Below are 24,073 nucleotides of genomic sequence, written 5' to 3'. Positions count from 1 at the left end.
GTGCACTATGTCCTGCTGGGGAGGAACCGTTAATCAAAAGATAAAGATATTTACTGAATCGTTTTTTTTTTTTTCTTTTTTCTGACTAACTAAATAAACAAGCTCTTCCTTGTCATGACTGAATAAACACACTTGCAGGACAACACAGTTGTCTATATGTGGTGGACCCTGCCATCTTTCTAGCTTCAAACACCTTATTTTGTCCTGTGAACAGCTTGTTTACTCAGTTATGGAAATTTGGTATTCTCCAAATCTACATAGTGCCACTTTAAAAAGTAATTACAAGTAACTGAAATTATAATACACATCTCTGAAGACCAGGTGTTAAATTCAAGTAGTAATAGTAATAATAATTGGAGTAATGATAATATTTATTTCAGATTATTTTTAGGCTTGCCTTTCAGATTAAACGTTTTAAAAATATGTTTTTCTTAATCTGAAGTAATCCTCTGCCTACATTTTTACCAGAAATTGAGTTAAAGTGACTGTGACCCCTGTTTGAAATAAAATTAAAACCCAGTTCAGCCATGGATGAGATACATTCCTTTATTGTAATTAAAGTTCTCAAACATCTGCTCTGCTGCGCTGCAGGAATGTCACATCAAAACCAAAAGAGTTTAAAAAATCTGCTCAGATAAAGCATTTCATCATCTGTGAAAATGGAAAAAAAAAAAATTAAATCAACCAAAATTGTCAACAATTGCACATCATTAAGCGCCAAACAAATGTAGTATAGAACATGGAATAAAATACAAAAGGTAGCAATCAACACAGTGTAATATGATTTAAGACTGATGAGTAGACGGCTTTAGGGCTAAAAAAAAGAAGATTCCAATTTTAATTTCCACTTTAACAAAAGATGAAAAATGTACGATTTGTAGCTTGTCTGATTCAAGATTCAAGAATTTGTTTTCTTTAATAATAAAGTGTGCTTTAAATTCAACAAAATAAAATCAAGAAAACTCTGTAGAATTTGCAGTTAAATATTTATGACTGCAGCCCTCACACTGATCAACAAGAAGAGAAACAGCCGGTAAAAGTAACCCTCACAGTCTGAAGCTGCTCTCTGGACGGACACACACTCTATCACCTGACGCTCACTTCCTCCACACCTGAAACTGCTCCCACACTCCTGACATTTTGGCTTCAGTCGGTTCCCGTCAACAGGAGATTCTTCAACTGCAAAACAGTCTGTTAGCACTGCAAACTGCCAAAATCTGAAAATGCTAAATATGCTAACATGCTGTTTGAATTCTTCATTTCCTGCTAAAGTTAATAAGCCAAAATTCAAGACATCAAATTTTCCTCTTTGAGGACTGCGGATAGAAGGAAGAATAACACTGAGGTTCTGTTCGCACCGCTTGACTGAGTTCTGGAAGCTGCTCTCTTCTGCTGACATAAAAGTGGTTCTAATATCAGACATGTTGCAGTTTACGTTTTCACATTTTGACCGCTTTTAACATATTTACAATACCTCCACAAAGGAAAGTTTTACATTCAGGATCATGTACATTAAAGTGAAAATGGGGATGGTGTGTTTGTTGAAGCTCTACATCTTAGGTTACATGACAAACAGAGTTTAATCGTATTAACTTTGGGTGTTTGTCAAGCTCTTTCAGTCAGAAGAGAGCTCTTCAAATCATAGAGGTGTGTGTCTTCTAGGTCTGGAAATGTTCATCATACAGCAGCAGTGAAAAGAACCATGAAGTGAGATTCTTCGTTATCCACTCTGTTGTCTCAAAGAGGGCAGAAACAAAAAAGAAAAAATGTTGCCTTCACTCACGATCATACAGCAACAAATATATTGGCTTTTGTTTTGAAAGGCGCGAGGAAACGGTGGAGGCGTTGAACAGGTGACAGGAAGAACAAGACACAAAATAGCAAAGGATGCAGTGAGTCGTCCTTTACCACTGACTCTGGATCAGTTTCACAGCTCACGTTCCAAACTCCAAAATTAAACCACACATATTCTGGCCAAAAAAGGGTTTGTTTTGGGAGATTTTAGTGCAGAAGAGTTCCCATTTTTACCTGCCACTCAGTTAGCATAACAACTGATAGTGCTCGATAAAGGGGGGAAAAAAAAAAATCATCTGATGAAATGTTGTTTACTGATCGTATTCAACAGCTAATAATCCTGCATCGAAAAACAGTTGAAAACTTGTTTTATTTCATTGGAAAAAGTCAAATGTTTCACAGCTGCATTAGAAGAGAAGTCCACAACAATTCCCAGAGAACCCTGCAGCAAGACATATCCAACAAACGTCCAATCAGAAAACACCAGATTCTGTTGCCAGGCGGGAAATGGTAGGGTGAAGTAAAGAGGTTTAGAATTTTCTGAATATGCAACAACTTGACAGCTTTTCTGACCTGTCTATAGAAACTGCCACAGAGGCTCATGGGTAATTAGGGTAGTATTAATAGTATTTAGGGACAATGTATGGAAACTTCAGTCAAGAGGTCAAGAATTAATAATATTTTCTTCATATGTCAAAATGGCTATAATGTAAAGTAACGTAAGCATTACGCTTAAATTTTAATTTGATCATTCAAAACTTTTCATTGTTTTCTCTCTAATTTTTATGGTGGGAATGTACTTCCACACATCCAAAAACCAAACTGGATTTCTGCCATTGTTGAGGATCACCAGGGTTTATCCTTGAAACTAGCTCAAATGCAAGTTTGCAGATTCACCCATCACCTCGTGTATGGTAAGGAAATAAATTAGTGAGGTGCCCCAGTTGTAAAACTTGACACCATATTAGTGGAGAGCCATCACATGGGTCATAGCTCATGATGCGTTCATGTCATATGGGATAATGAGCATGTGGTTTAAAAATAACACTCAGACTTCAGATTCTATTAAAAAAAAAAAAAAAAAAAATCCCACATGAGAGCTCAGATTTGGAGCAAACTGGTGTGAAAATCTGTAAATTCAACTGTGAAAGCAACAATCAGGAGAAGAAAAAGGTTCTGACAGAACATGAACGCAACACTGACTTCAGAAGAAAGGAAAAAGATGACTAAAAAAGATGGAGAGCTGTTTCATCTTTTTTTTTTCTTTTTTTTTTTTTTAATGCAGGAAAGTTACTCCGAACTGATGCGTGCCTCCCTTCTCTTCGTCACTCTGAGCATAAACAGGAGGATGAGGGTGAGGCGGGAGGACAGGTGCATTATGGGTAGAGTAGTTTGACCGGAACCAGTCAGGACTGTCTGTTGTGTATGTGTGGTTTCTATGAGATGGCCTTGGCTTCAGGTAAGAAGGCCTCCCAGTATTTTATCAGCTGTAGTAGAAAAAGAAAAAAAGACTCACTTTTCATTTGCTTGGCATACATTTTTTTAGTTTAAAGTTTTATATATAAACAAGCAAACACATAACGTGAATATGCACTGAACGTAGGGAAATATGTGGTTGGCTTATTAAAATGTAATTAATGTAGTAAATCAAATAGAATTTTTTTTCATGTTTGAAAATGTACAGTAACTGTCAAAATCAAAATTCCATTGACAATTTTTGTTTCAGTGTACTCTTATAATATAATAATATCATAATAGCATGCCATAATACAAATACAGTAAAATACAAATTAGAAGAATCATCTAGTGATGACCACAGGACTGTGGAAATATATCTCTCAGGTTGCTCACAAATTAAAACAAACACAGTACGCATTATGCCCTGTGTGTTATTTTGTATTATATACGAATAATTTATATGCTAATTTCATCTGAAAATTGAAAAAAATATGATTATTTTAATTATGAAAATGTATATTTTCATCTGATTTACATTTTTATTTTGGCATAAATCACATTTTTTGTGATTTTTGTGATTTGATTTTACAATAGTTTACATTAAATTATTCACTAATAATAATAATAATAATAATAATAATAATAATAATAATAATAATAATAACAATAATAACAATAATAATAATGTATTTGACTTTACCTGCTGTTGTGTCTGAACCAGTGACTCCAGATATTTGATAATGATCGTTTTAAAGTCCTTCACTCTCTCTTTCTGTTAAAAAAAAACAAAAGCGGAACAAAGGATGAATGCCCAACACATCGTTTCTTAATATACAGAGAATTTAAAGCTTTATCTCACATTAACAGAATAACTTTTATCTATCCACCCTTCTTATTCCCCTCTCTGTCTGTCCTTCCACCCATCCAGCCACCAACCCATCCATCCATTCATCTATCCATACATCTGTCCGTCAAATATTCTCACCTCAAACCTGCTGACTTCCTTGCGAATAGTTTTGGAGATTTGTTCAAAGTCTCTCTCGCCCTGCTGGACCTTCCCCTCCAGCTGCAAAACGCACACACGCACATACACACACACACACACACACACACACACACACACACACACACACACACACACATACACGAAAAGGTAGAAAACATTTATGATTTTGTTTACATCTGCATTTTGCTTTCCCACTTCAGGCGAGGAACCTTGGTAGCCCATTTGGATGAATTGAGGAATAAATTCTCAGCCTCCGATTTTTACAGATGTTGGACTTTTAAGTATCAGTTTAGCCAAATGGCAGCAACAGTGAAAAACACAAACTGTCCACAGTGTATGACTCTACTGATGACTGCCCGACTGATAGTGGATTTTCAAGGCTGATAACATTTTTTACAGCAGCGGTAAAAAGACTGTTGAAAATCTATTACATAGTTTGAAAGAACTGCTTTGACTTCTACCTATTTCCATGTCTGTCTGAACAGTGTCGATACGTGTGGTTTAGATGAAGTTTGTTAACTGAAGTTATTGTTACTTACTGAACTAACACATTAACCACTGGTTAAATGAGCTTTTAAAAGACTGAAATAATGATGGAATTGAATTAGATTAATTCACTGGTTATATGAGGTTTTCATGAATACAGACTAAAGAACTCTGCTCTATGAGCCACGTGGATGCAAATCAACACTTTGTTGAACTAGGTGATCTAAGCTGTCACATGAAAGGGTTTGTCTTCAGTTTCAAGCTGAAATTTGGGACCTAGAATGAAGACTTTAGCGCTTATGGTCAGAAAAACACATTCAGAATGTAGTTCCAAAAGGCAGATTTTGAGAGGATCCGACCTACTCTGACAAACCAATTCATGTGACCGTTTGACAGCAGGACAAACAAAAAAACAAACAAAAAACAATGGTGTGAAGCAGGCAGTCAAGCAGGTGGAGACAGAGCTGCAGACAGACAGACAGACACACAGACAGACAGACGGGGCAGGTCCTACCTCCTCAATCTCCTGGTTGCAGGAAGGCATGGCAGGGAAAATGCAACAAAATTTAAGAGGCAGGAAAAAATGTTCAGAGCTTCCAAAATCATAGAGGAAGATCCGGAGACATGAGCAAACAAAATCACCAACCAAAAGGAAAAAGTCCTCCCTGAGACACTCCAATACTGAAGATGAGACAAGCTGGTTTAAACCTGAGATAAAGTATTTTGATTTGTAAAGCCACAGGAGCTGAAAACAAAAAAACCTTTTGTGATAGAAATTGAAAAAGTGAAAAACTGTCAGACTGTAAAGTGGAAGAAGACAGTCTCACCTCCACCTCTCACGGGTTCTAAATATTAAGATCCTGTCAGACTGTGGTTAGCCTAGCTTAGCATAAAGACATGAAGCACTTAATTCAGCTCTGTTAGGATATTTTTTCTTTAACACAAGAACAAAAAACCTGAGCATTACAGTCCCAACTTCAGGAGTCAGACAGCAGCAGGTTTAGAGCAGCAGTGTAACTCCAGCTGTTGTTTCTGTTTGGTGCCCACAGGGGGCAGTGTGGTTTAATAATTTGACAGTCCCTACACACACCACTGTGCTGTCCTCACTGAGTTGTACAAGTCTCATCTGCTTTGTGCAGAACTATTTTTTTAAAGCTAATTATGACATTTGAATTTGCTGACTGCATATAACACTAAGAAAACTGAAGTCCTGCATCCAAATTTCACATGAGTTAAAAGGACAAAAGTATTGTAATAAAACTATATTTAAAGTTAAACTACACATGATGCAGAATGGCACATTTCATGATAATATATCTAATTTATTATTATATTTTAATTATTAATGAATAAATGTGTGCTGTGTAACTTGTGAATGGATTGAAATGGAAAATATTTGGTGGAATAGATGTATGAAATAGAACATAAACTGTACTTAAGTACACTGCTTGAGTAAATGTTACGCTCGACCAATACAGAGGATCATATTTTTTTCTGGCTGAAGCTCATTTATAAAAAAGCAAGGAAACGACAGAGGAAATAAAATAGAATATACATGTTTATGTACATGCAAGACTATATTTACAGTATATGTATGTGTGAATACTTGTTAAAAATGAATCTTATTAGAAAATGTATTCAATGTTCGCACCTTTGGTTTACATTTTTTTTCTAAATAACTTAGCGCGGACGATGACTCAAACATTTTTTGTTGTTATGAGGAGGATAACAGAAATGTTTGTCTGACAAAAGAAAAGGAAAGTTACATGACACCAACGTCAGCGAGGCAGCAGGAAATAAGTGAAACAATTTTAGCAGGAGGATGTTCCAAGATTTTACTCCCACAATTTTCAACAAAAAGAATCCTCTGTAGTTGAAGCGTTCATGTGCACAGAGTCGCTCTTTTCCTCCAAGATCATTGACTGTAAATGTATTTACGGTGTGAGGCGGTCTGATCTCTGGCATTAATCTGTTGTCTGCAGCAGCTGTTCACCAGGTTTTCCAGCAGCAGCGGCAGCAACGTGAAGTAAAACTCTTTTCTCTTTTTTTGACTTCAGAAAAAGCTGCTGTGTGTTTTCTGTTGGCTGTTGTCAAGGCGTGAACCAAAAACCCGACTCCTGACAGGCGGCAAAACTCATGTCGGCTCCAAATAAATGTTGGTTGTAACTCTACTGCGATCTGTCCTCGTCTGCAGCTTCTGACAGCCTCCCCCACCTCCCCTAAAACTCACCCGTCCTCCTCCCAGTACCCCACATCTGACAGCTACTCTGCTCTAATACCAGACCCCCAACCACGCCAACTGTGTGTGTGTGTGTGTGTGTGTGTGTGTTGTATCCTGACAGAGAGGATTTGTGTGGTGACAGCTTCAACAGATCCTCTAATAAAGTACTTTTCTGCTCTCTCCTGCTCTTGTTTGTCGTACTGACTTCATGTGTAGCCTGCAGACTGAGAGAAAAGATTTATACGCCAAAGGAAAAAAAAAAAAAGACAGAGAAACTTTTCACATGACTGAACTGTGGAGGTGCGTTTGTTTTAGCTGACTGGACACACCAACAGCCTCAGAGAGAGGAGAGTTATTTCTGGGGGCAATGTTTTACCCGATGAAGTGAAGAAGTAGATTTTGAACCATATTGGTCTATAAACATATATATTATCATACTCATTATATTGTTTACATTCACAAGTGAACTTATTATTTCACAAGAGTCCAAGGACTGAAAAATAACGTTCTTCATTACACGTCAAAGGAAAAACTTGAAACATCAAGATTTAAAGGGGCACCACATAGTTACTGAGAAAAAAATTAAACTCTGAAATGTAGTATTTACAATTTAATTAGGTAATAATTTCAAACAAAAATGTATCTTTTCCATAACTGAATAAACAAGCTGTTCTCAGAGGAAAATAAGGTCCCCAGAACAGAAAAGCTAGAAAAATGTCAGGGTCCGCCAAATGGAAACAAATTTAACCAGTCTGAAACTGTGTTGTCCCCAAAACTACAAAGTGCACCTTTAACGTGGGTGTGCGATACATTTGGGTGCTCACCCTCCAGACACGATAATTCTGCTGGAGAGATTTTTCTGTCAGCGTAATGAGTGTAACACCAATTTGACCTCTCTTTTAGTTCTGCTTTTGGCAAAACGATTCCCCAGGAAAATATCTGGCTTTTTAACCGCTAAACGCTTCACTATTACAACTCTTACACCAAGAGTAGCATTTATGTGGAGGTTCTTTAAACATGGGTAAACACGTTAAAAACAGGCATTTGACTCCCTTCCCACTGCCAGGAGACAAGTCTGTTTTTCTTTACAAATGCGCTGGAAAAACAGAGCAGTAGAAAGCAACGGATCCTAAGTTTCATCGCTTTATGTCCGGAAGCTTTGGAGACGGATGGAAAAGTATTAACAAGCCAGAGGAGCTTAAATTCACTGTGCACCATGACATGGCGTCTGACAAGGGGCGGAGAGTAGCGTGTAGACCCGGGTGTTGTATTTCCATCACAGCCAATCAGAATCAGGTATGAGCAGTGAAAGTCAATCAGAGTAGAGAATTTGTAGGTCAGACATTCATTCATCTGATAATTCTCTGCAGGCTCATCACTTCCAGAGACACCTTTCACACTGTCAAATTATTTTTCATTGTCGTTAAAGGCATCATTATTTGTAAAATAAATTCCCATTATAAACACTGGAAATAGACACATTTAAGCTGTATTTAGTCTGTAAATTAACAGTTGAGCGTGAATTCTGCACTTATTGTATCCTGAACTCTTCTTAAATCTTAACTTGAAGGGTCTTAAATTACAGCCTTTGCGACAGACTGTTATGTTGTTGTCGGTCTCTCTCTATGTATCGTTTTAAACACTGTACTTAACATGTGGTCACCGTGGTCTTGAGGTGAATGAATTGAATTTCTACCTGTTGCTTGCACTGTGTGTTGTATGTCTGTGTTCTGAAAATCTTAATTGGCATCATTCAATCCAACATTTCCATGTTTATTATACTTCTATCATGAACGTTACAGTTTTTATTTATTTTTTTCAGTGTGACTCTCATTTTTAAAAGTAACATGTTGTCATCATGTATACATGTTATGTATGTATGTATGTATTATTATGCCTGTCTGTGGCAGGTTATTTGGCTGCTTAGGTTTTGAAAATGAGTTTAAAATCTGATATAAATAAGACTGAACCAAAGACTTTGATGACTGCTCTGGTCTATGTTCATCCATTTATCTTTCTATCCCTCCCTCCCTCCTTGCCTCCGTCAGTCAGTCAGTCAGTCAGTCAGTCAGTCAGTCAGTCAGTCAGTCAGTCAGTCAGTCAGTCAGTCAGTCAGTCAGTCAGTCCGTCCGTCTCACCTCTTTGATCTCGTCTTTGGCCTGCTGCAGTTTGTCTGGTTTGTTGGTGAACTGCAGTTTGGCTTCAGCTTCTCGTTTCTTCTGCAGGAGCATCTGACTGTCCTGCCACTTCTGCCACGTCTTCATACGGTGGTCAAACACACCCTGCGCACAAACATACACACAACTGTTAAACACAAACCTCTGCAGGGGTTGTTAATAGTACAAACAAGCAAACGTCACAGAGGACTCTGAGTACCAGGATTGAAGAACACTAAAAACTGAATTCTACTCTAATTCTCTCTACCCTGTCACATCCCGTCTCCTTCCTACCTGGTTGCAGGTGTTTTGTGTCCAGCAGCTCAGGCTGCAGGTTGTATCAGTAATTCAGAGGAACACAGTCATAGTTATTACTGGTTTTAACTTCACTGTACCAAATAAAACCTAATTAATTCTACAGAGGGAGTCAGAGTCTAACAACACCAGGTTAAAGGCTCAGTACTAGGCTCAGAAGCAGAATCTACCAGCTGACCCGGTTGTACCTTGACGGCGGTGATGAGGCGGACGTAGTCGCCCAGCAGCTCGGAGAAGAGGTAGAAGTCTGCGTTGGCCTGGTCCTGGTGCAGCTGGTCGATCTTCTCCTCCACTTCGGCCAGCTGGGACAGAGCTCGGGACAGAGCCGTGTGGTCCTCGCTGTTCCCCAACATGGCCGCCGACTTGGCGAACTGCGCCGTGTTCACCGACAGCTCTGGAGAGGAGACGACAGGAGGAATTCAAGAGTCTGCTGCTAAAAAAAGGGGGTTGTAGCTCAAGTCACAGCTTGTGTTGAGCAACACATTCACAGACAATTACAACGGTACAGTGAAAACATCTACCTCAGAATGGAAGCCATCATACCTTTCCTGTGACAGACCAGAGACTCCACACTAGCGTGAAGTTTTCTCAGCTGAACATCCAGATTCTCAAAATGTTGCTGCTTCTCCTCAAACCACTGAGAAACACACACACACACACACACACACACAAACACAGAGGTATCAGAAGGGCTGTCAAATAATACGTAACCTTTTAACTGTTTCTTATTATTTCTAAGTTCATATTTCTCTTCTTGTTTCCTCTTCTATCTTCTCTACATCCTTATTTTCCTTTCTCCTTTCCTTCTTTTCTTACAAAGCCAGCTCTTGGCAGTGGCAGCATTTCCACTTCCTTAGTTATCATTTCCTTTCCACATTCTTACTCTGTGCCCATATTTCCCTTCAATCCTTCGGTATGAACGAGACCTTCTCTTTTCTCCTCTTCCCCCTCTTTTTCTTCCATGTATCCTTACTCTCAACCCCTTCATCTTCCCTTCACCCTCCTCTCTAACCCTCCCTCACTCACGGCGTCTGACTCGTTCATCTTTATGGTCATCTTGTTGACGGCGTCTGCAGCCTTGTTGACCATCCGGAGAAGTCCGGCGCTGCTCAGAGCCTGAGTGCTGACCGCCCGCGGCAACTGGACAACAAACAAACAAACAAACAAACAAACAAACAAACAGGATGAGTGATTAAAATGGGGAGCACACAGGCTTTGATATCCATTTTTTTAATTCTCTTTTTTATCTATAATATTCTTTCTTCTTTCATCTACTACTAACTGTTTTTTTTCTTCTTTTGATTTCATGTAAATTCATTTTCATAGTTTCCCTGCTCTTTAAATGTTTAATGTCACATCCTCATTATTGTTTTTGATTGGAAGTTTCTTTCTTTCGTCTCTCATTTGTTTGATCCATTTTTTTTTATCTCTTGGTTTTTTGTTCCTTTTTCTCTGTACTCGTTTCTTTGGGTTATTCCATCCCTTCGTTTCTGCCTATTTTGCTCTTAGTTTATCTCGTTTCGAATCTTAAATTTGCTTAAATTTTCACTTTCTTTTGTTGTCGGTTGTGTTCAGTTTCTCTTGCTTCTTTCTCTATTGTGCTGCATCTTTCCTTCCATCCCTAACGCCATCACAGCTGTGGCCTTTTCTCTCCCCACCTCTGATTGTAATGTCTCCCACGTTTTTGCTCCAATCAGATTTAATGTGGCCGCTTTATGTGCCAAGCAACTTTAACAGCCGCAAAAAACGACTCAGAACCCATCTTGTCACTCTGGAAACGCCTGGACGTCCATCTGAAAATAGGCTCATTTTTCTTCATTTTGGAAAAGTTTACTTTTCCCCGGACATACAGGGTTTTCCTCTGACGCCGGAGCAGATTTACCCCCCCGCCCCAATCTCATTTAACAGGAGCGGCAGCAGTCAGGGGACAGCTCGGTCCCCGGGGCCCTCACTGACGGTGGGACGAGGGTAAATGTGTGGAGGCGGGGGTTAAAAATAGCTTTCAATTGCAGCCTGGTCCCACCCCTGGCCCCCCTCCTCTGGTTGTGTTTCATTAAGCGGGCCGGACGGACCGACACGCTCGGTCAAGCGTCCGAGTGATTCATCTGTTAAATCGGTGACACGAGGCCATTTATTCTGGACTCAACAACTGCCGGCTCCTTTCCCAACATAATCCCACCAACGGTTAGGTGGGTGGCAGAGAAGGGTGATGAGGAGGAGGAGGAGGAGGAGGAGGAGAGGGCAGAGAGGGAAGAGAGGGGAGTTTGAACCAACAAGACGAAATGTTACAGAGGATTTAGTCGGAGTGGACAATAAAGCGAGGAAACAGAAAACGCCGCAGGCTCTTAAACCCTGGGGCAGTTTTTAGAGGCTTGGCTCGCAGGCATAGACCCGCTGGTTTGACCTTGTCGGGACATTTTTTGCTGCTTGTTGAGAAAAGAAGTGAAGAGATCAGAAAACTCAGGCAGAGTCTGAGGCGGTGGAGGGTTTTCTGCTTCTCTTAGGGATCAGTTATTTGTTTTTTGTCCCATTTGAGGCTGGGGCAATAACTGGTTATCAGTTATTGATCAGTTATTTGGCCAGTCAGTCTGTATGTCCAATACTTTGGTCCAGAGTGAGACATCTCAACACTACTGGTCAGATCACCAGGACATTATTGTGGTTATTAATGGTCCCCAGAGGACAGATCATTTTTGACACCCTGACCTTTCCACTAGTGCCACCCTGTGTCTTCAGTGAGTGGATCAGAACTGTGTTAAAAAAAATCTTTAAAGAGGCTACAACCTCTGACAAAAACCCTGCAAATATGTCCACTTATTTTTTATCTGTCTGCATAATGTAGAGATGGGTCATATACTTTGTGGCATTTCACAATTCAAATTGATTTTTTTCCCCCAAGCAAACAGCAGTAAAACTCAAACATGACTGAAGCAGTTGTGCATGAAAAATAAAATAACTGCACCACTAAGGAGCATATATCCCCCAACCCTAAAATGATGATGCTGGTTAGTAAACCTTAATTATAGCATCCATATATTTACAAATAGCTGCTCTCACTGTAAACTGCATTTCATAAACTATGCCACCTTTTGTTTGTAGTGTGAAAACATGTTCTTGTTGAGGTTACAAAGCTGAACTGCACTTTGCAGGTTTTCTTGATTTTCTGTGGTGAAGCACTGATGAAGATGAAGTTTCTAACTGGCCATGCAGACTGTAGTCACTTTTAAAGGCTGACTGGACTTTTAAAGTTTCTCATTGGCATTAAACAGGCACCCAGCTGTAAGAACTGCTCCTGAAACTAAATCACTCCTGTAGCAAGAAACAAGGAAGCACAGAGATCTGACTGTCTGTTAATAACAGGTTTGTTGAGGTTTGCTGTGTCCTGCTTGAACACATGATCAGATACATTCGTGTTCTTCGAGTAGAATGTGTAATTTTTCTTTTACCTCTGAGCTCTCTAGAAACTGCAGGACGTCAGGATCCTTCAGCAGGATGGGATGCTTCACTGTTCTCATCAGATACCTGAAACACAACAAAAACACTGATCAAAAATGGTGTCAGAAGTAACCTTCCTCAGAACTCAGAGGTTCTCAGCTCTAATTAGAGAATCCAACATTTTGTTGTCTTCTTAAACACACAGTACAATTGGAAAATAAAGCGTGTGGTGCAAAACCAAAATCAAGTCCAATCAGAAAAGATACAACTTTTTTTCAGGAATTGAAAGTTATCTGATATTTAACATTAATGAAAAGTTAAGGTTGAAAAAGAAAAAATAAAAGTGTGTGTGTGTGTGTGTGTGTGTGTGTGTGTGTGTGTGTGTGTGTATGTATGTGGGTGGGTGTGTGTCCATCAGCGTGGAGTTCTGCAGCTCTGAGCTCCATCAGCTGTCACTTGCTGACCTTCCTGTCAATCAAACACCATTAGTAAAGGGCAGCAGAATGTCAGCCCCGCCCACCTCTCCCCCACCTTCTCAGTATTCAACGCACACTCCTCCCCACATACACACGCAGATACATGAGCATGTGTTGTGATAATGATGTATCTAATATTTGTGCTTTGACCTTTTGGCCTGTAAAGTTCTTGTCAAGTTGGTCTTAACCATGACGCACAGATACACATGCATACATTGTGAGAGCACTTAAAAAAAAGAGCTTTTCAATATCTGAGAAATATTCTCAGACGTCAGAATGTCCTTGAATGCACCACAGAGGATGGATTTGAGAACTGCTCCTGCTCACAGTTATATCACTGTGACTAATGACATAACAGTGACAAAATAAATACATAAATACAAGGTAACTTCATGCTGATTGTGCTGGATTATTTGTCTGCACTAAACTGATGTAAAACACATGGGCTGGCTGGAAGGAGATCAATCTAAAACATGCTTGATTTGTTAAAATACAGACGAGTTTCTTTTTATCGTACCTCTCCAGTGCCGACCTCCTCTTCTCCACAAACTCGTTGGATGACTGGTCCTCTTTCCCCACCTTCACCTTGGTCATCCCTGCAGACGAGGAGAAGCTCATTAACAACCAGTACGAGGAGGACAGTCATGACTAACCATAACACAAGCATCTGTACAACATGTCATCACTGAGCCTACAGAGCAAATTCCAATTAGACTGTATCAACTCTGAGCATCATTTTCACATTCATGTTGTGAAGCGTGCGACTGTGATTTTACTTACCCACAATGCTTTTCTCTGGTGCTGGGGGGACGATATAGCCTATGTGCAGGTACTTCGAGGCCAGTTTACTGTGCAGACCCAGGAAATCACTGAAACGCCTTTTTACTGAAAACTCATCAGTCTTAAACAGAGACAAGGAGGTCTGGGAGAGAGAGATCGAAAGTGATACAGAGGGAGACATAAGAGAGCAGTAAATAAAACTGAGGTCATGGTCAGGTTTTGTATGAAGAGTAACAATGTCTGAATGTTCACACTGATGCTTGGGATCCTTAGGATGAAGTGTGAAGGATCCCAAGGATGTACGCAGAATTTATTTCTGACATCAATACAGACTGACCTTAATAATGCAGTACATGAGAATTAATTTGCAGATCATATTGTGCATTATTAATCTGAATCTGCAAGGTGACTACTAACCAACACTGTAAAGGAAATGTAGTGAAGTAGCAAGTACTATATGTCCCTCTGAAATGTAGTGGAGCAGAGGTAGAAAGTTGACAAAGTGTACAGTACAGTACTTAAGTAAATGTACCAAGTTGCTTTCCACCAGTCATTGTCTTCATCCCCAGTAGTTGTTCACATGCATGCTAATTGTAGGTGGCCTGCTGACTCTGGCTGTGCTTTGTGCTCTTCAGTTCTATTTTTATGTTGTTATTTATTCTTTCCTTGAATACAGCAGATGACACACAAGAAGGTATTAACAGAGTAGAGATGAATAAGTTGAATCATTTACTTAAAGGCAGCTGAATGCTAACAATAGCTAGCAAACCTTTGTTAGTATTCAACTCAGACCACAGCTCACTTGAATTGTGTCTGAAGGTGAAGAGCTGAGCCTGATGAAACGAAAGAGAGTCCTAAAAACAGCCGCTGTACTATTCTGATTTAGCTAAACACCGCTTTTTCTCTGGCGTCATTCTCAGGAGAGCTTGACCTGCTTTATTTAAGAACATTTAGAGTGTGTAGTTAACATTACAATCTAATGTGCCAGTTTTTTTTTGTTATTAACCGTGAAATGTTATGGTACAAGTTTTGATTTTCTTGCTTTAGTTTGACAGCCATGATGAATAGGATTGTTATCCACCTTACTCCTCGATCCCATGATACCTTGCACAAATTATGGGTGTGGCTTTTGTTGCATCCTGTCCATTAACCAGAGCCAGCGTTTTCTATGGTAACAGAACACTATTCCTTTTTCTTCAAGTGTCTGATACAGGGGAGCATTCATTCGCGAAGATCTAGGTTGCCAACTTTGGCGAGTGAATACTACTAACACCGTTATTATTGCTCAGCCCACTAAAGTGATGCCTCTAGAGCCGTCTGTGTGTGAGTTATTATGATACTTAGACATCACCCATAATCATCTCCCCACAGACTTTCAGCGAATGTCAGTAACGTCATGTGAGAGACACGAAAGTATACAGTTTGACATAAATCTCACCTTGGTTGTCACTTTGTAGGCCATGTACGCATTCATCCCATCACCTGGAACACACGCACACCACCAGCGTCATCATTACTGTACACCAAGCAGTAAAGTACACACTCATTATCATGTGTGTTTCTTCACTATTTTAACAGCATTCATACTCTTAACAGACTAATAATAGATAAACTCGTGCTTCAAACAGGAGCACACTCTGCTCGGATATCAAACTGGTTCAGCTGGTTAAATGTGTTTTCTTGCAGCAAATCCGCAGGTGTTTAAACAGTTTTGCTTACCGTCTTTGTGACCTTATCATGATTACATTAAGGGAGTGTCGAGTAAGCTGAGTAAAGAGTTACATGACCTACTGATTACAGTATGAAAGTCCAGTCCAGTTACCTCATATAATTACGGCTAATAACTCTCAGGTCAGACTTCATATTTCAAGCTCCAGGCCACTAAATAATCAGTGTTGTTCGACCTTGTCCAAAACTTTGCACTGTGGTCTGTAATGACGCATTTGAGCCTGCAGGGGGCGTTGGCAGGGCTGCAGTGCTTGCCTGTTGTTACATCAGTAAACCATTAGTACTGTAATAAAGTGTGATGACTAACAGTATGACTGAGCAGACCGCTGGCCTCTGTCACTGCCTGCTCTGCATTTTACTTCATCCCTTTCAGTTTCTGCTGATGGCAGCTTTGACGGAGAAAAGCTGATGTAAAATATCACCTCCAACATGCCTATTATATTCAGGGAGAGAGGACAAGAAGAGAAGGGGGGCTAATGGGTAACGTAGTCTTAGTTTTGGAGAATTAGAGGCACTGACTTGCTGGGAAATTATGAATATTCTGAAATTCAAGAAACTGCTTGTCGTTCTCGCTTGCTGCTGTAAACTATGAACTTCACTGGTATCAGTGGGATTTCTCTGATCGTAATTAATCTGAAATGGACCTCTCATCGTTACAGAATAATTCTAGGACTACAGGGGTGTGAAATCAGCGTCAACTCACCAACTTTCTCAGGGTCAGACACTGCTATGTGTATGTCGAATGAATCGCCGCCTTCCTCCTCCTCAATCTACAGAAAACAGGAATAAAACACTTCTAGAAAGGGTCTCTGCATGTTTTTTTTTCCACTTCCTCAGGATTACAGGCATCAGATACACAAGAAGGTGAAATATTTAAGGATGGCTTGAGATAAAATAAACTTTTAAAACAGAAGAACAAGGTGCCAGGGTAGAAGAACAAAATGAGCAAAATCTAAAACAACCAACATATTAAAAGATCAAACATAGATGTGTAGATATAACTTGGTGTGTGAGCGCAGTCACCTCGTCAAAAGAGGAGTGTGTGAACATGTCGTCGTGGGCGAGGCCGATGCGAGGGGTGATGACGGAGGTGGGAGGGGTGATGGGGGTGATGGCAGGTGACGGGCCGTCAGACAGTAGGACGTCTCGCTCTGGACTGTCCAATGAAACCTCCTCTGTGGCCTCTTTGACGGGACAAACAGAGAGAAAACACAGTGAGTGTGTTTGTGTGTGTGTGTGATACGGCTGATGTACTTCTGTTGATCTAGGGTTAATAAACAGATGTGATGCAGCTTTTCCTGCTACTCTTTCCCTCACAATTTGCACTGGGATGTAAACATTAGTTGTTGTGTCCGAGGCAGTTCTATAAATAGTTTTCTAATTAATAAAAAAAATAGGGTTACAATAACAATGCACAGCCAGCCCACCCACTCCCTGTTAAGCCCCCCCCATTCCAAGAATAGATACGGCTGTGGTGTGTGTGCGTGTGTGCGTGTGTGCGTGTGTGTGCGTGTGTGTGTGTGTGTGTGTGTGTATGTGTGTACCTGCGAACAGATCTTCTGGATCATCATCAAACAAGGAATCCTGCTTGGGTCCATTTGAGTTTGTGCTGATGTCTTCAGCAGGTAGACTGGCTGGTCCTGACTGCACACACAGACACACACACACACACAGTATCGAGAGTTAATTAAACACAAAACTTAATCGTCAATAGATTCCCCGCACTATTAGTTAGAATTAAACATTCAACAGTAGCTGAACATGCACATTGTTGTTCAATTATTGTGCTCATAGCGACCGAGCTGCATTATTACACCGTCCCAGAAAAACTATCCTAACTTTCAGTCTTTTACAGCAGCGGGGGAGCAAAGTGGAGGCAGAGAAGTGGCCACATCTGTACAGTAGCTGTGCAGACTCAACATATTCCACTGAAGAAGAAGGAAAATGCTTCTAGCAGCTTGTGTCATCCATCCTGCTGAACCGCAGGACTTCCTGCCTGCCAGTGAGGAAACAGCCAGCTGCTCCACCGACACTGGAGGTAAAACTGATCGATCAGCAGCATGTGACATCGCAACTCCTTCCAGGGAAGCAGACGCACACTCTCAGATCAGTAATGAGTGACTAACACTACATTAATGACATCAGAGGGAGTTACGTTTAATACTGAATTAGCAGCAGATTAAGTTTGAGCAGCTGTGTGAAACCAGCAACCATGAAGCACAGAGAGTCTGTGGGTTAAATCATACAGAGACTTCGTGTCTGAGTGATTAAAGGTGCTAAATACAACATGTTCGCCCTGATAGGACCTGTGGAGGGCACAATGGATGATGTGCCTTTCCAGAAATACTGGCCACAAATCCATCAATTTACTGATCACATTCATGCTTTAGTACTGGAAATTATGTAGAACATTGGCATTGTATTTGAATGGAAAGGGTGATGCACTGAGCAGCCAGCTGAAATATGCAACTGCTGCTACAGCACAGAACTAACAGATTAAAATATGTTGCCCGATTTGAGATATACGGAGAAAATTATTAGCAGTGGTAAATACACATTTCTTTAATTTAATGACAATCCCATAGGGCTGGGTAATATATTGATATTGAGCAGTTTTTGTGATAAGCAACTATATATCATCTTAGATTTTGGAGATCTTCATATTGCATCAGTGTTGTCTTTTCCTGGTTTTAAAAGTTGCACAATAAAAGTTGAATAACATTGCTGTAAAGGCCTCACTGCTCAGCCCTACAACCACATACATGGAGGATAAAATATGTGTAAATATCCAGGGCTGTAAAATCATGTTGCATTGTGTTATGAACCTCTGTTCGCTGTGTTTTCAGTAAGATTCAAGTCTCAGTTACTCAAACTGGACTTTCCCTGTCACCTCTCATGTGGCAACATGCCCTTATTGGCACAGCCACTTGTGTTTATTAACGCAGTGACACCGGACAGATTAAATGTCAACCCTGATGCAGGAACAGCTGAGAACCAAACATTTTATAACTCCTGCGATAACTTCTGCTGAGGTTCCCTTCAGCAAGGCACTAAACTTCCAGTTGGGATAGATAAATAAAAAAATTAAAAAAAACAAGAGAAAAGAACTAAAACAGAACGGACCCGACACTCTTAGAACAACTTAAGGAACTCATTCAGTAGAAGTTGACAGTTGGTGGATCATGTGCAGAGTGTCGCAACTTTATATTACACACATGCACACACACTTTATGGACCGGAGAGCTTTTACGAACGTTTTTTGCGAGTTACGACATCAAAGAACTGAATTTTAAATTGATTGTAAATGCTTGTGATGACTCACTGAAGGCTGACTGAAGCTCTTCACATCAGACCCTTCTGAGTTTGGTGCACTTACAATGTGGAAATGTAAATAGTCAACAATCAATATGAAAAAAAAAAAAAAAACATTTGTTAACAGCGGCATCACTTCAAATGCACAAAGAGAGTTTTGGGGTTAAATTAGCCCTCAGGTGGAGCCTCTGCACCTGAACTTTTTAGTGGGTTTTAGCAGCCAGCAGGTGGAAAACTGATTTAACCCTACACCTGCGGCTTCAAAAGCATACTCAAAGCCCTGTTGAGGAAGAGAGCGCTGGAGAGATTTTAGCTGAGTGGATAGAAAGAGCAGAGGATGGAGGAGGACAGTGTGGAGGAAGAGAAGAGGAAATGAGTGATGATTACAAGGAGCTTCCTACCACCTTACTCAGCAGACACACACAGAGGTCAAAGGAAATACCACACACACACACACACACACACACGCACACACACACACAGTCAGCTGGGCCTCCATTCAGTAACGTTCAAACCTCTAGCTGATCTAGATTCACCAAGAGTGGATCAATAAATACTCTGAACACATCATAGCTCTATTATCAACATTTAGGACACGCCGATTCTTTTAAATATCACATGACGAGCACTGTGAATGTTTTCCAGACCACTTAACATCAAACTGGGAAAAGCTTCAATAACCAATGAGTTCTGACTAAGAGTTCAACCAACCAGCCGCTCAGGACAGAGTCCAGGTCGGAAGTCAGACGGACACTGTTGTACCTGGAGCTGCTGGCATAGGCTGAACAATCCACAGGAAATGTGTGTGTGGGGAGGGAACATGAGGACACTACAGAGGAAGTTCATGTCAAAAAAAAAAAAAAAGGTGCACATGTAGTCGGGGCACCCTGGTGGCCAATTTGAATCACAAATCCTCACTTCCAGATCTAATTTATATCAGTCATGATGAACTAAAACTTGGAAAGATCTGTCAGTTCGGCAGCAGCACACACTCGAGCCTCCAAAGTGATCCTACCTCTCTGAAACAACTTCAGAGAGCTTATTTACTTGAAAGAAGAGCAGAGAATGATAATGAAGGCTTTCTCTGTGGAAAACATGTTTTCGTTCTTCCACCAGCTGGATTCGGTAAGGGCTTAGATACACCAAATTAACAATGAAGAGCTACCAACAACAAGGCTGACTGTTGACCTCATGTTACCTCAGCCACAAAGCTGCACTTGAACACACCACAAACTATAGCTGACAGCCAACTAGCTTGTATAGATATAGATATATATATATATATAGAAATGTTTTTTCACACCTCTCTTGCTAGTGTGCATGATAAACCACCAACTGAGTCTGCACTGGTCACAGCATAGACTCAGTTGACAGACAGAGATTCAGCCTCATATTCCTGCAAACTGAGACATTACAGGAGGAAACAGAAGGAGTCAGCGGTTGTTAAGCACGCCACTTAACCTCAGTCCACCTTAACATCCTTCATCTGTTTATTGGTCCTTGTGAAGCAGTGTGTTGGCCATGAATACACACCCAGTGTCATTCAGCTGCTCACAGGGGAAGTGGATGACTGACACACACACGCACGCACGCACACACACACACACACACACACACACACACACACACACAGGTCATTGACGAGTGCTGTTGTGACACTCAAGGAAGACAATCATCACCAGGAATGAAATCCATAGTGCTGACTTGACAAAAAGAGAAAACCAGCCCTGTGTGTGAGTGTGTGTGTGTGTGTGTGTGTGTGTGTGTGTGTGTGTGTGTGTGTGTGTGTGTGTGTGTGTGTGTGTGTGTGTGTGTGTGCGTGCCTGTGTGGGAGCCTGGCAAGCTTGTTTCTCACCTGAAGTTACGACATACTCAGAAAAAGAAAGTTTTCAAATAAGAAACTGTTTCAAACTGATGATCAAAGATATTTCAGCAGACAGAAGCCTCCGTCCTGTTTCGCTCTGTCTGCCTACTAAATTTTGTAAAGGGTCAGTTCACCTAAATGAAAGACAGCAAAGAACAAGTAAAAACATTTTACAGAAATGGATTCAAGCAAAAGCTGTTGCAGGAGAGTGACAATGAAGGAATGGTTCTCAACTGCTCTCACATCAGGGTCCACGTTTCAGACCAAAACTATCCCTGCATTAAAGAGTGCTGCACTGATGGATTAGGGTTCGTTCACATATGTTGCAACATGCACCAATGAGACAATGACCGTCCCGTTTGTGCAACTTAGAACCTTAATCACATGGCAAAACACTGCACAGATGTTTACAAGGCTATGAGACAGGATTTTAATGCTCTGGAAAGTTATAATTATTATTTCATATACATCCCCCTTCTACGTGATTGTCACGTAAACAGACAAAATAAGTATTTATCACTAGTGGTATCTAGCCATGCATAATATTTCTGGTTTAGATGCCACAATATTTATATCTGTAATTTGGTAAGCTGACACATACACACACACACATAGCACATAAACCCTGTGGCTGAGGTATTTTTCTGCAACTGTTCATTCGTATTCGGAAGCCAGACATAAATATGTTGGTAAAGGAGATTGACAACGTTTGAAATGACAAAGCCATCAAAGCTCAACTGAAAACAGTGTTTAACAAGGAAGCGTTGATATAAAGCAGAAACTGCTCAGGGGGTCCAAAGTCCTACTTCAGCCCTACAACTAGCATGGTTAGCTCATGAAAGCTAGCATGAGTGAAAATTAAAAATGACTGCAGTAGATATCACAACAGTTAAAAAATATACTGCACATGGTGCTCACACAGGGAAAATATTCAGTAACACCAATGATTTTTTCCACAAAAAAGTGGAACAGCATTTATGACAGTTTTTTGGTATTAAATCAATCAAATTCTGAACTGAAAAAGCCTCCCCTTTCATTTACCATTTGTAAACCAAAGCTGAACCACCATTTATATAATAGGTACACCTAAACATTTGGCACGGCATGTTAGAAGACACTTAGGAGATCAGAGTTAGAGAAGTAGTGTTATAACTTCATGGCTGGCAGCAGCAACAGGGATGCCCATGTACAAATATGTGACTGTGACACAGGAAGCCATGGCTCGCTTCTCATCTCCTTACAGAAGCCACTGTTCATTTCCTTTCAGCTATGAGGCAGAGTAGAAAGCGCTGACATCGGTCATTCGTGGGACAATCAGACGGATATTTTTCTGGAGGGAACTGACAAACTTGCTGTCAAATGTGACATCCGATCGAATCCGTGACAACACTTTCTAAATTTGATGGATTTCACTGCAATCCACAACTACAATTTCTATAAGGTCTTATCTGCATTTAGTAACTCTCAGTAAAATACATCTGGAAAGATATATATTTTTTTTTTAATTCAGCATTCCTCACACTGTTATTCACTATTACACTACATGCACACACAGAGGAAAGTAACAATCTGACCAGCATACTGCTTGTTGTTCGGCTCTCATCTGTATGTAACCGGTCTGCTACGGTGATAGATAAACAACAGGTGTTTTTCTGCCCTTGTCAAAGCAATGATGTAATTCATCTCTATTTTTGCATTACTAATTTCCTTTCTCTCTTTCTTTTTCCGCCTTCTCGTCGTAACTCGCGTTAGACTGGACTTCCCCATGTCTGTCCTGAATGTCCAGTAATATTGTCTTCCTGAGTTTGCCTTCACTTGTTTGTCAAAGTACTTTGTAAATGTACACTTTCAAACAGAAAGTTTATTATTTATCATTATAATGAAACATAGCGCTACAGTGCCAAGGACTCATCCTGCACTGACTACAGGCTGTAACTCAAATCCATTACAGCAAGCCTGCAAGGAGATCTACCTTTGTGAAGCGTCAGTGTTCGGTTTTATAAATGTGGGTAATTCAGCTCCATGGAAACTTATGACGCTGTAGGTCACTTTGTCGTTCAGTGAGTACATGATGGAATATAACTGTACTGCACTATTTTTGACCACCTTGTGTTATTGTGAGTATTTTCACTTGTAACAGTTTTAGAGTTGTCCTCACAACGGGCTTTAAATGAAACACAACACAACAAACAAGAAACTTTCATCCGCTGATCTGCACTTTCTGTCGTTCCACCGTGTTTTCCAGCCCGTCCTGAATGCATCACCCACACCTGTGTGACTGTCACCTGACGGCGAGCAAACACACCTATCTGGCGTCGCTGTCTGCGCAAGTATGACCCTCCTCGGCTCCTGTAACTGTCGCCTTGAAGGCCATCGATAGTGTTGTTATATGGAGCGTTTTCAGCGTCTCAGCGGCTCCTCTGCTCACTGATGACAGTGCACGGATGAATAAACTGGAGCTCCCACACGCACCAAACCCCATTCAAAAATCATCCGTTTTAAAGCCCTTATCCCTGCCTGCTCCCCCTTTCTCTAAGTTTCCATCTCCTGTCAGATAGAAGCATCACGCCCTGCCTTGCCTTGCCTGCCTGCCACAGCTCCCCTCGGCCTCCCTTTATCACCTCCTCCCTCTTCCTCACCTCCTGTGTGGCGGCCGGCTCCGGGAACAGGTCCTCCCCGTCCTCCAGCTCCTGGAAGTCGGTGCTCTCCGGTGGAGGGTCCCTGGCTGTGTCCGCCATGTTCGCGTCGTTCCCTGCGGTTGATGGTGATAGCAGCTAACAGCTAGCTAACAGACACACACATACACACCGACAAACAGAGAAAACAGTCGATTGACAGGGCGAGGGAGGGAGAGGAGGAGCGGGGAGTCAGGAGGTATTCCCAGCGCCGTCATGTGACTTACTGGACTGACTCCTGATGGGAGCCAGGGAGGAGGGGAAAAACGAAGAGGTCTCACTCTGTCGCTCTTTCGTGGTGGCGCTAGTTTGACTTATTCTAAAAACAGAAAAAAGATGACTGTCTCAACTTCTTTGTTTGGGAAAT

The 24,073-nt window shown here is 40.8% G+C and overlaps 1 protein-coding gene across 2 annotated transcripts; it reads right to left on the bottom strand.

Moving 5' to 3' along the window:
• Positions 1 to 532: 532 nt before the first annotated feature.
• Positions 533 to 23,968, bottom strand: snx2 (sorting nexin 2). Of its 2 annotated transcripts, XM_037097480.1 has the most exons (16): positions 23,671 to 23,968; positions 17,400 to 17,499; positions 16,879 to 17,039; positions 16,559 to 16,625; positions 15,566 to 15,609; positions 14,128 to 14,269; positions 13,865 to 13,943; positions 12,883 to 12,958; positions 10,463 to 10,576; positions 9,980 to 10,073; positions 9,625 to 9,830; positions 9,104 to 9,247; positions 5,259 to 5,270; positions 4,238 to 4,318; positions 3,953 to 4,024; positions 533 to 3,281 (listed from the first exon to the last, which is right to left on the bottom strand). In XM_037097480.1, exons 1-16 carry the CDS (start codon positions 23,767 to 23,769, stop codon positions 3,231 to 3,233), a joined length of 1,542 nt encoding a protein of 513 aa, XP_036953375.1. In that variant the 5' UTR covers positions 23,770 to 23,968; the 3' UTR covers positions 533 to 3,230. The 2 variants fall into 2 exon arrangements, with proteins under 2 accessions (XP_036953375.1, XP_036953376.1); XM_037097481.1 differs by lacking the exon at positions 5,259 to 5,270 and having other exon boundaries at positions 23,671 to 23,964.
• Positions 23,969 to 24,073: the final 105 nt, after the last annotated feature.

This window comes from Acanthopagrus latus, chromosome 5, assembly GCF_904848185.1.
Source record: "Acanthopagrus latus isolate v.2019 chromosome 5, fAcaLat1.1, whole genome shotgun sequence".
Taxonomy (NCBI): domain Eukaryota; kingdom Metazoa; phylum Chordata; class Actinopteri; order Spariformes; family Sparidae; genus Acanthopagrus; species Acanthopagrus latus.
The sequence above is the reverse complement of the archived record's forward strand: the minus strand, read 5'-3'. Positions and strand labels throughout refer to the sequence as shown.